Source organism: Dendrobates tinctorius, unplaced genomic scaffold (assembly GCF_039654945.1).
Source record: "Dendrobates tinctorius isolate UK_male_01 unplaced genomic scaffold, ASM3965494v1 ptg000035l, whole genome shotgun sequence".
Classification (NCBI taxonomy): domain Eukaryota; kingdom Metazoa; phylum Chordata; class Amphibia; order Anura; family Dendrobatidae; genus Dendrobates; species Dendrobates tinctorius.
In genome coordinates this window covers 15,972,347-15,985,302 of record NW_027361703.1, presented here as the reverse complement: position 1 = coordinate 15,985,302, position 12,956 = coordinate 15,972,347, and the positions used below count along the sequence as shown (strand labels likewise).

Below are 12,956 nucleotides of genomic sequence, written 5' to 3'. Positions count from 1 at the left end.
TTTCCATCAGTGTTCTGGGTCAGATATTCATCACTCATTTTTCAGTGTGTCTTTTTACCATCAAAACAAAAGGAGGACAAAAGCGCACACACTTAGAGCACTATACCCTGGTTGGTAAAGTAAAAGTATGGAGTAGGCGCTCACCTGGATGTGTTGTGTGAAGGGACAACACCTGTAGACTCGTCTAACTTCTGCTGCTGCCTCATAGCTGAAGAAGAAAAACTTCTTCCAGATGATTAATAATAGAGGAGGGCGATATCACATTGACTGGGCTACGCTGTGGTAAATGAGAAACCTTTTGTTTTTCAAAATGGTTCATTATTGTACAAACGCGATTCGGTGCGGCTTTGTCAAGGTAAAAAAAATACAAGTATACTGTACACGAAACAGTAAGGCTAGGGTTTAAAAAGGCTGAAGACTAATTAAGACCACCCATAAAAGGGGAAGGGAATTAACTAAAGGAATGGTTAGGAATAGGGGATGTGATAGTCAATAAAGTATGAAAAAACCTATATCCTGAGGGCTGTAATCTCTAACTTGTGACGATATAGAACATGCAGCCTACCAAAAATGACTATAGAGATGTTTCAAAAGAAAACAAATGGCCTCAGATCACGCTCTAGTTTTTAATAGGTTCACAGTCTCCCCATCAAAAGACCACAGTCGTAATGTCTTGCGCGTCTTAACAGGTAACAAGTCTTCAAAGGAAATGCTGAATACTATTCCTATGATTGCCAGGGACGCTTGTATGCAGACACATCAAAATGCTTGCCCAAAGAAAGTCTCCTTTCTTACGCAGGAACTTTTCAAACTACTAATTAGTTGATTATGGGAAACTGATGGACATTTTATTGGAAGGATGTTCAGGTTTGATGATAATTGGCCAATCTGAATGGGCATTTATTGGCCAAGTTAATGCAAATATGCCTGATAGGAACTAGTATTGTGTTTAGAAAATGAAGGCTGAAAAAGTATTAGCTTCTCTTTACACACTTATTATTTAACGTTCAGAAATATTCAGTACAAGAAGTATACATTAATATTAGCCACTGTCAGCAGATAAAACACCTTTTTAAGGCACTGTCTCCATATATTATGCTCTAAAGTCAATAACGTAAGCCCATTTACAGGTTATTATGAACTTCAAACTTGTTTAGGCATTTAAAACCTCTCTTCCTACTGTTAACTAATAGCCATAGCGAAATATTTTATTAAAATAGTAATACTTAAAGGTAACCTTTCACCTCCAGAAACACTAATTACCTGCAGACATAATGGTAATCTGCAGGTAAACAGCATTTAAATAATGTCTGGCAGTCTTACTGGAGCAGCGGCTACTGGGAGAAAATGAAGTTATAGCTTCCCTGCAGCTGCTCACTTTCAATCATCAGGGTGATACGGGGGTAGTAATAGTCAACCATCACTATAAAGTGAGCACACTGACATCTCTCCCGGCACATTGATTGACAGCCTGCTCTGCAGTGTGTGTACATTGTGTTTGTGCACAGCAAGCTGTTAACCACCCCTGCACCATCCTAACGACTAAAATTAAGCAGATGAAGGGAGAATATAGCCTCATTTTGCTATTCAAGACACTCTTTAAGCCTACCAGATATTATTTAAATGTCATTTACATGTAGATTATCACTATATCTTCAGTCAAATAGTGTTTTTGTAGATGACAGGTTCCTATTAAAGGATCATTTTTATGACTTAAGACAGCAATGGTTAAAGGAATCTTATCACCCCTCCCATCAAATAGAATACAATTCTATGTAGCTTATAGATATACAGGTCAGTGCATACCTTTATTTTTCGTAAAGTGTTAGTCACACATAGCGACTCACCAGTGATCCCGACAACGATATCAACGTGTCAGGATCGCTGGTGAGTCGCTATGTGATCGCTGGTGAGCTGTCACACAGACAGCTTCACCAGCGATCAGCACAGCGGCGCCGAGCGCGCAGCGTCTATGTGTTCGTTAGTTATCAGAGCGCTGATGCAGGGAGCTGGTAACTAATGTACACATCGGGTATCCAAGGGACGTGCGTCCCTTGGATACCCGATGTGTACGTTAGTTACCAGCAGAACGCTGGTCTCCTGCCTGTCTCACGCAGCGATGCGTGCTGGCCAGCTGGAGACCAGCGACAAAAGAAATGTCCAGCGGTTTCCTACAGCGATCAGCGATACCGGCAAGGGGGCTGGTCGCTGATCGCTGTCACACACAGCGATCTCGCTGGTGAGATTGCTGTTGTGTCACAAAACTTGTGACTCAGGCTGGTTTCACACTAGCTTATTTTCCACGCAGCGCTCGGCGCCGCTAAGCCCCGCCCCATCCGGTCATCGCCGCCTACTATCGCACACGGCTGCATGCGATCTGCGCACCCTATCTTTAGCATAGGGTGTGCAGACCGTGCGCTAGTAGGATTTTAGCGTGCGCTGCGCACTTTTGAAGGTGCGCCGGTGTGCACTGAACGCACCATGTTGCCTTTTGGTGCGCTTGGCAAACCTTCAAAAGTGCGCAGCGCACGCTAAAATCCTACTAGCGCACGGTCTGCGCACCCTATGCTAAAGATAGGGTGCGCAGATCGCATGCAGCCGTGTGCGATAGTAGGCGGCGATGACCGGATGGGGCGGGCAGGGAGCAGGCAGGGGGCGGGGCTTAGTGGCGCTGAGCGCTGCGTGGAAAATAAGCTAGTGTGAAACAAGCCTCAGCAGCGATCTCTCTAGCGAAATCACTATGTGTGACGGGGCTCTTACTCGTCCACAGAAGATTGAATTTTGAAGCAAAATAAAATCTTGTATATTCTCAATTCTACTTTGGTATCCCAGATGGTATGCCCACAGGTGGGAAACTACCATGCAGATGTAATCGCAACATTGAATGGCTCAAGAGCAAGATTTTAGGGCCAAAGTCAGACAGCCATCTTCTAGAGAAGTGGTGTTTCATAGAGAATAGTCGAAGCAATGGAAGTCCATGTGAGCCCCAGTGCTTTTCCAGCCTTAAAAGTACAGTGAAGAGAATAGGGTAACAATGTTTTGTTTTGAACTTTTTACTTTCAGGCTCCATATCTCATTATCCACTACTGCTTTGATCATAAGACTACCATCATTTTATAGACAATCACGTTGGCTATCTCATACATAAATTTGACTTGCAACTATTTAGCATATGATTAGTTATGCAGATTTTTGTCATGTCACTGCATTGTTACTGTTTTGCGCCTCGTGATGGAAAAATATTTTTATTCCTGAATACAGTACCACAAAATACAACCTGTTCTCACATTCCCTAATAGCTCAGTGTATTATTAGGTTGCTTTCCAAGTGAAAGGTCATTGGTTCGAATCGAGGAGCAGCCATGAAGAGAATTTCCCAAGAAAAGAGAAAAAGCATCATCCAGCTCATCGATAGCCGGCTCTTGGCCAAGAAAATTGCCGCAGTGCATCATGAGAGTGTCATGACATTTGGAAGAATATCCATTCAGAAGCCAAAAGGTGGGCATTCAGGCAAAATATTGGAGTCAACAAGTCTGCTCATCTCAAGGTCTATCAGTTCCGGCGACAAACACGACAGTGGAGGTGGCTTGTATACTTCATAATAGTGAGATCACAGACATAGATGCAAGCACCGTGCGACACATGTTACACAAGTCTGGAATGATGGTCAAAAAAAAGTGAAAAGCCCAATTTCAATATTGTCATAATGAGTGTCAGTTCAAGTTTGCAAACAAATATGAAAAGTGGATATTTAAAGATTTGAAACGGGTGATTTGAGCGATGACACAAAAGTCAATAGACTAGACTCTGAAAGAAACCTAGTCAAACGGGGGAAAGGGGGCTAACTGATTGACCGAAATGTCACGTTCGGTGGAGGAAGTCTGATGATATGGGGTTGTCTCACAGTCAAAGGCATTGAATACTTGACCAGGATCGATGGTCAAGACTAAGCAATATGTGAATATCCTACAAGATATGTGAATATCCTACAAGATGAGCTACTTCGTACACTCGAGTACTATGGGTTTGAAATGGACGACATAGTGTTCCAACAGGACAACAACACGAAGCATGTGTCGAGATTGGCAAACAAATGGTTCAATGATAATGAAGTTGAAGTGCTGGAATGGCCCCACAGTCCCCAGACATCAACCCAATCAAACACTTGTGGGTAGAATTGAAGAAAAAACTGTTTACATAGCCAAGTGAGGCGACCAGTATGCACTTTAGGAACGTGTAGAAGAGACCTAAGATCACTTTTCGGTCGACACATGTTTGAATCTGATCGAGAACATGCCCAGAAGGATTCAGGCGTTGTTGAATGCCAAAAGTGGATTTACGAAATGCTAACAAAATAAAAATTTAAATCTTTAGGAGCAAAACCGTAATAATGCAGTGACATGACAAGAATCTGCATTACTAGTCATATGCTAAATAGTTCCAAGTCAAATTTAAGCATGAGATATCCAAGATGATTGTCTATAAAATGATGGCAGTCTCAAGTTTAAATCAGAAGTGGATAATGAGATTTGGAGCCTGAAAGTCAAAAGGTCAAAACATTGTTACCCTTTTGCTCTTCACTGTATATTACTTCAAAAATTGATTTCTGTGCTGTAGAGCAAAGTATGTTTCGCCTTCTAATCTAGTAAGGTATGCAATAATTTATTTGGTTTCAGGGGATATGGTGATGACTGGATGGTAGGTTACTTTTAAAGCTCTGGATGATACCATTGGAATATCCTCTGCCGCAAACACATCTTATAGTTATCATTACCACTAATTCTACCAATGTGCTAGCAATCTACCAAATTTTAGCACACCTCACAAATTACTCTGTGAAAGTATCCAATTGTAGATGCTTTTACACTGGGCACCAGTCATGCTTTTCTAGGGATGTTATCGTATATAGATTTTCAGACATTAGGAGGATTTTTCTAAGTTAAACGCACCAGAATCCTAATTCAATTTGCCAAGAAAACAGAATTTTTGCATCAACTATATTAAATTATGTGTTTGTGAAACTTTATTGTGAGTTATCCTGCCAATGGGCTTAACAAGATGGGGCATGGCTTTTAGATGTGCTTCAAAATGTTAGCACAAACTTTTGATGCACCTTGAGCCAACCTGTGATGGTCAACGTGTGACTGGACACACCGCCTCCAGCAGGGCGAATTTCTATGGCACACGTGACCCTGGATACACCGCCTCCAGCAGGGTGAACTTAAATAATATACCGTGTAGCCGGATACACCGCTTCCAGCAGGCGAATTTCAGGATTACACGTATAACTGGATACACCGCCTCCAGCAGGGCGAATTTAAATAATAAGGGGAAACACAAGGGAAACTGATAATGGAGGGCCCTGCGATAGGGACCGGGGACGTGGAGGCCTCCTGCACTCCCCTGAGTCAGAGTCTCTACACTCCTAACGATCCCTAGGCCGGTTCCGCACCGGGCGCCGATCAGGAACCTAAAAACCCTAGCTCTCCCTGCACCTAGCCCTTTCTAGTAAAATGGACGGTGCAGAAACTAATCCCACCACTGCACTGAAACACACAAAAGGAAAGTTACAAAACAGGGGTAACACCACTTAGCTTTGCTCTTGCTCCCAGAAACAGAGTCCACCACCAGAATTCAGCTTCCACCTGAAGCTACTACACGAGAACTCTGCCTGAGCTGCAAGGAACTCCTCTCAGTAGTTCCTTCCTCCACCAGACTTGGTTGGAAATCAGCAATATCACCAACAGTGAGTGAGAGAACAAGACACACCTATATAGTTAAACCAGAGCAATCACACCTGTTAGTGATAATCACGTGCACTAAACTAAAGAAACCAGAGTGCAATGACCCTACCGGCCACCGGGGGGCAAAACTACCTTAAAGCCAAAGGCTTCAAGGAAAAAAAAGGTTACTAGTGCATTTATCTGTCATAATCCAACCTGGATCATGACACAACCAGTAGAAGAGTGTCTTAGAGTGCTCCAAATTTATCATTCAAGATGAACCACTGGTTTAAGTTTGTCGCTTTTTCAGTGCTCTTTTTTTTTTTTTTTCAGACTTACTATTGTGTTTTATTTGTTAAGGTTTTTTCCTATTTTTTCCTATTTTCTTAGGCGGAGATGAGCCCACTTGAAAATGCAATCGAAGTTTTAGAAAATAAGAATCAGCAACTTAGAACTCTAATTAGTCAGTGTCAGACACGGCAGATGCAAAATATAAACCCTCTGACAATGTGCCTGAATGGGGTTATCGATGCTGCAGTTAATGGCGGAGTTTCAAGGTATCAAGAGGTAAGATAAAGTAATTTAGTTTGTTTAATTCAAAGCCCAAATTTCTCAAGCCATTGGATCCTGCATTTCAGAGAATACTTCAAATTTCCTTTCATTCAAAGATTCTCTTTTCATGGGTTGTAAACCCATAAACATTCCTCTTCCAACAACGAGGAGTGGGAACCGCAGTTGACAACAAAGTTTACATTATAATTAATAAATGAATATTCCGGACAATAATGAGAATGCTAGCAATGGCCATTTTGCCTCTACAAGTACTGACAAGTGAAGCAATATCACAGAAAAACTTGTGATAAGGTATCCAGGGCCACTTCCGTATTGCAAATTTCTGACAGATATTCACAGTTTCCCAGAATATACGTAGCCTGGGCATCACCATGACTTGTGTCTGCTTTGAGGCCATGACGCTTAGGACAACTTATTTTTCTTATGCTTTGTACAAATGTAGAAGATATCATTAGACAACATTATAAGAACTTGATTGTGTACTTTTCTTCCACACAGTTGGCAGCTCCAATAAGCAGATATGAGTTTACACTTATTTGTAGTTTCACAAGTTATTACCATCTCAGCCATGGCTGCCAAAATCCTTAATCTCACTCTGTATCTCACACACTGTTTCTATAACTTTCACCTCTGAGTTAACGAAACAGGTCAGCCAACTTTGTTTTTGTAGCTGTGACCACTTGTGGTAACAACATAGACAGATTTTTCCATTTAAGGCAGAGATTGGAGTACCCCTTAAATAAAAGCTGAAACTCTTATAAAATAACAAAAGAAAACCTTAACAATCTCCATGGTCGCTGACCATCTTTGTACAGTGGCTTGTGAAAGTATTCACCCTTTGTCAGTTTTTGTTTTTTTGCTATCTCACAATCTGGAATTTCACTGTTCTTTTGGATAAGTTCATGCAAAGAACATGTCTACATCTGTGAACATTGTTTGCTTTTTATTGTAAAGAAAACAACAAACAGGATAAAATAACTTCAAAACTTCAGTGTGCATAGCTGTTCACCCCTCTAAAGTCAGTACTTTGTGGAGTCTCCTTTTGCAGCAATTACAGCTGCAAGTCGGTTTGGATAAGCCTTTTCCACATCTTACCAGTGGGCTTTTGCCCATTCTTCTAGGTAAAACTGCTCTAGCTCCTTCAAGTTAGATGTTTTCCTCTGGTGAACTGCAATCTTCAAGTCTGACCACAGATTATCAATTAGATTAATGTCTGAGCTTTGACTAGGTCACTCCAAATCATTTGTACATTTCCCGTGAACCACTCGACTTGCTTTAGCATTAGGCTTTGGGGCATTGCCTTGTTGGAAGGTGAACCTTCGTCCCAGTCTCATGTCACTAACAGACTGAAACAGGTTTTGTTCAAGAATATCCCTGTATTTTGCACCATCCATCTTCCCCTCGACTCAGACCACTTTTCCTGTCAATACTGCCAAAAAAACATTTCCATAGCATGATCCTGCCACCACCGTGTTTCACTATGGGGATAATGTTGTTGGGTCATGAGCTGTGTTGGTTTGGCGCCATACATAGTGTTTACCTTGGTGGCCAAGTAGTTCAATTTTGGTCTTATATGTCCACAGCACCTTCCTCCATACATTTAGGGAGACTCCCACATGTCTTTCGGCAAACTCAAAACGAGCCTCACAATTTTTTTGTGTAAGTAAAGGCGTTTTTCTGCCCACTCTTCCATAAAGGCCACCTCCTATGGAGGGTACAGGTTACTGTGGTCTTATAGACAGATACTCCAGTTTCTGGGAACACTGCAGCTCCTTCAGGGTTACCTTTTGTCTCTGTCTCTGCCTTCCTGATTAATGTCTTCCTTGCCTGGGCTGAGAGTTTTGGTGCACTGAGATTAGTGTATGTATATGTGTGTGTGTGTGTGTGCATGTATATATATATATACATACATATATGTTCTAAATATATATAATAAATATATATGTGTGTGTGTGTGTGTGTGTGCGTGTGTGTATGTATATATATATATATATATATATATATATATATATAATAATCTTTATTTATATAGCGCCAACATATTCCGCAGCGCTTTACAGTTTAACAGTTTCAAAACACAAGTCATAAGTAACAATGTTAACAATACAGTAATTCAAGTAAAATAAGACGACCCTGCTCGTGAGAGCTTACAATCTACAATGAGGTGGGGGAGATACAAAGTACAGGTGTATATTTACAATGATATATTTACAATGATGGTCCAGCCATCTTGAGAAGGTGGGGGACAGAGATAGTGAATGGGCTACATACTCACACTTGCACATAAAATGACTGGTTAGTGAACGTGATAGGCTGCTCTGAATAGATGTGTTTTGAGAGAGCGCCTAAAACTGTGCAAAGTGTTGATAGTCCTAATTTCTTGTGGTAGAGCATTCCAGAGGATTGGCACAGCACGGGAAAAGTCTTGGAGTCGGGAGTGGGAGGTGCGGATTAGTGCAGAGGTTAGTCGAAAGTCTTTTGCAGAGCGCAGCGGTCGGCTAGGTCGATAGAAATGAGGGAGGAGATGTAGGGGGGTGCCGCACTGTGGACAGCTTTGTGGGTGAGAACAAGTACTTTGAATTGGACCCTATAATGAATGGGCAGCCAATGTAAGGACTGGCGAAGAGCGGACGCGTCCGAGTACCGGTTAGCCAGGTAGATGACCCTGGCTGCTGCATTAAGTATGGACTGGAGAGGGGAAAGTCGAGTAGCGGGGAGGCCAATTAATAGAGCATTGCAGTAATCCAGGCGGGAGTGGATCAGTGCTACAGTGAGGGTTTTTGTTGTTTCCATGGTGAGAAAAGGGCGAATACTGGAGATGTTCTTTAGGTGTATGCGGCAAGAGTGGGCAAGACATTGTATATGGGATGTGAAGGAGAGGTTGGTGTCAAACATAACACCCAGACAGCGTGGCTGCTGCCGGGGTGTTATTATGGTGCCACCCACGGAGAGGGAAATGTCAGATTTAGGGAGGTTAGTAGATGGCGGGAGCAGAAGTTGTTCAGTTTTTGAGAGGTTAAGTTTCAGATAGAGAGCGGACATGACGTTGGAGACTGCGGACAGACAGTCACTGGCGTTCTTTAGTACAGCGGGGGTAAGGTCGGGGGATGACGTATACAGTTGTGTATCATCAGCATAAAGATGGTACTGAAAGCCAAATCTGCTAATGGTCTGTCCAATTGGGGCCATGTAGAGAGAGAAGAGAAGGGGGCCAAGGACTGAGCCCTGAGGTACCCCGACAGTGAGAGGAAAAGGAGATGACGTGGAGCCAGCGAACAAAACACTGAAGGAGCAGTCAGAGAGATAGGAAGAGAACCAGGAGAGAGCAGTGTCCTTAATGCCTAGTAACTGTAGCCTATGGAGTAGGAGACTGTTGTCAACAGTGTCGAAAGCTGCAGAAAGGTCGAGAAGAATGAGCAGACAGTGTTCACTGTTACATTTTGCTGTCAGAAGGTCATTGGTCACTTTGAGTGCAGTTTCAGTCGAATGTAGGGGTCGGAAGCCAGACTGTGAAGGGTCTAGGAGGGAGGGAGTGAGTGGTGAGGTAACGGGTAAGGCGGCAGTAGACTAGGCGCTCCAAGAGTTTAGAGATGAAGGGGAGATTGGAGACTGGTCTGTAGTTGTTTGTGCCGGATGGGTCGAGAGCAGGTTTCTTTAATAATGGAGTAATGATAGAGTGTTTGAAGGAGGATGGGAAAATGCCTGAGGAGAGGAAGAGATTAAAGATTTTAGTTAGGTGAGTTGTGATGACTGGAGAAAGAGACTGGAGGAGTTGTGAGAGAATGGGGTCGGTAGTGCATGTAGTTGGGCGAGAAGAAGAGAGGAGTCTGGAGACTTCTTCTGTGATGGGATCAAATGTGGAAAGTGAGCCAGGGGAGATGCAGGAAGGGATGTGAGTCACAGCACTTGGTGGTTGGGAGCGGATTTCCTGATGGATATTATCTATTTTCTATATAAAATGGGAGGCCAGGTCATTTGCACAAATGTCTGAGATAGGCGCTTGTGCTTTTGGCCTGAGGAGGGACTGAAAGGTGTCAAAAAGTTTCTTGGGGTTGTAGGCTAGTGAGGAGATCAGGGTGGTGAAGTAGATCTGTTTGGCGAGGTGAAGGGCAGAGTTGTAGGTTCTTAGCATAAATTTGAAGTGGATGAAGTCTTCTGGTGTGCAGGTTTTTCTCCATCAGCGTTCAGAACTCCTAGAGCATCTTTGGAGAAATTGAGTTTGCGATGTGAGCCAGGGCTGTTTTACTCTGTGTTTGGAGGTTCTGAGGGTGAGGGGCGCTACCTGGTCAAGGGTGGTTGTAAGATTGTTGTTGTAGTGATGAACAGCCAGATCAGGACAGGAAAAAGAGGAGATTGGGGACAGGGAAGATTGTAGAGAGTCTGAAAGTGTTTGAGAGTTAATGGCTTGTAGATTTCTGAATGTGTAATAGGTAGGAGTGTGCTGGGGTGGGTGAGGATTTGTGAGCGTGAAGGAGAGAATGTTGTGGTCAGAGAGGGGAAGCGGTGAGTTATTTAAGTAGGACATTGAGCAAAGCCGGACAAGGACCATGTCAAGAGTGTTACCGTTTTTGTGTGTCGCAGAGGGTGAGAGCTGTGAGAGGCCGAGAGAGGTGGTTAGTGATAGAAGCTGCGATGCAGGTGTGGAAGTAGGGCTGTTAATGGGGATGTTGAAGTCTCCCAGGATATGAGTTGGTAGTTCTGAGGATATGAAGTGCGGCAGCCAGGCTGAAAAGTGGTCAAGGAAGTAGGTGGTTGAGCCTGGGGGCTGGTATATGACCGCTACTCTGAGGGAGAGGGGACGGAAGAGCCTGATGGTATGGACCTCAAAAGAAGGGAATGAGAGTGATGGAACTGGGGTGATGACCTGGAAAGTGCATTGTGGATATATATATATATATATATACACACACACACACTGGGTACGGAAAGTATTCAGACCCCTTAAAATTTTTCACTTTTAGTTTCATTGCAGCCGTTTGGTAAATTCAAAAAATGTTCATTTTCTTTCTCATTATTGTACACTCTACACCTCATCTTGACTGATAAAAAAACAGAAATCTATAAATTTTTTCAAATTTTATTAAAAAAGAAAAATTGATATATCACATGGTCCTAAGTATTCAGACCTTTTGCTCAGACACTCATATTTAAGTCACATGCTGTCCATTTCCTTGTGATCCTCCTTGAGATGGTTCTACTTCATTCGAGTCCAGGTGTGTTTAAATAAACTGATAGGACTTGATTTGTAAAGGCACACACCTCACAGACAGCTCACAGTGCATGTCAGACCAAATGAGAATCATGAGGTCAAAGGAACTGGCCAAGGAGCTCAGAGACAGAATTGTGGAAAGACACAGATCTGGCCAAGGTTACAAAATAATTTCTGCAGGACTCAAGGTTCCTAAGAGCACAGTGGCCTCCATAATCCTTAAATGGAAGAAGTTTGGGACCACCAGAAGTCTTCCCTGGACATCCAGCCATCCATCCAGCCATCGTGGTAGATTGGATGCAATGAAACAGAGTAAAAAATTTAAAGGCATCTGAATACTTTCCTTACCCACTGCGCATATATATATATATATATATATATATATATATATATATATATATATATTTATTTAATTTTTTTTATAATCCAACCCTGACTTGTACTTCTCAACATCTTTGTCCCTGACTTGTTTGGAGATCTCGTTGCTTTTCATGGTGGCGTCTGGTTAGTGGTGCCTCTTGCTTTAATGATGGTGCAGCCTCTGTGGCCTTTCAGAAAAGGTGAGTATGTACTGACAGACCATGTGACACAGACTGCACACAGGTGGGCTTCCTTTCACTAAGCATATGACTTATGAAGGTAATTGCTTGCACCAGAAATGTATAGGGGCTTCACTGCAAAAGAGGTGAATACATATGCACATGCCAATTTATAGTTATTTGGTATTATAAATTTAATTTGTTCCTATATTTTTATCACTTGACCAACTTAGACTATTTTGTGCTGATGTATCACATATAAATCGAATTACAAAAATATTTAACCCCTTAATGATCAGATGTATTTCCCCTTCTTCCCAGAGCCATTACTTTTTTTATTTTTTGGTCAAAATGGCCATGTGAGGCCTTTTTTTTTTTGCGGGATGAGTTGTACTTTTGAATGGCACCATTGCTTTTAACATATCGTGTACTGCAAAAAAATTCCAAGTGCTGTGAAATTGATTGCAAAAGAAAGTGCAATCCCACAGTTGTTTTTTGTGTGGTTTTTTTTTTTTACCATGTTCACTAAATGGTAAAACTGAACTGCCATAATGATTCTCCAGGCCATTACGAGTTTATAGACACCAAACATGTCTAGGCTTTTTTTTATTTTTAAGTGGTGAAAATTTTTTCCAAAGTTTGCTAAAAGAAAAAAAATAATAATTTGCGCCATTTTCCAATACCCGTAGCCATTTTTCGTGATCTTGTGTTGGGTGAGGGCTTATTTTTTGCATGAAGAGCTGCCATTTTTAATGACACCATTTTGGTGCAGATATGATCTTTTGATCGCCCGTTATTGCATTTTAATGCAATGTTGTGCAACCAAAAAAATGTAATTCTGGCGTTTTGACTTTTTTCTCGTTATGCCGTTTAACTCTTTTTATATGTTGATAGATCGGGAGATTCTGAACGC

General features: G+C 42.1%; 1 protein-coding gene across 5 annotated transcripts in view; it reads left to right on the top strand.

The window, feature by feature from the left end:
- The window catches only part of DOCK4 (dedicator of cytokinesis 4), a 505,372-nt gene that overhangs the window by 438,236 nt on the left and 54,180 nt on the right, over positions 1-12,956 (top strand). For all 5 annotated transcript variants that reach the window (XM_073573298.1, XM_073573297.1, XM_073573296.1 and 2 more), the window contains one exon: positions 6,113-6,289. In XM_073573298.1, coding sequence (XP_073429399.1) covers positions 6,113-6,289 — 177 coding nt within the window. The remainder of the gene's footprint in view (positions 1-6,112; positions 6,290-12,956) is intronic.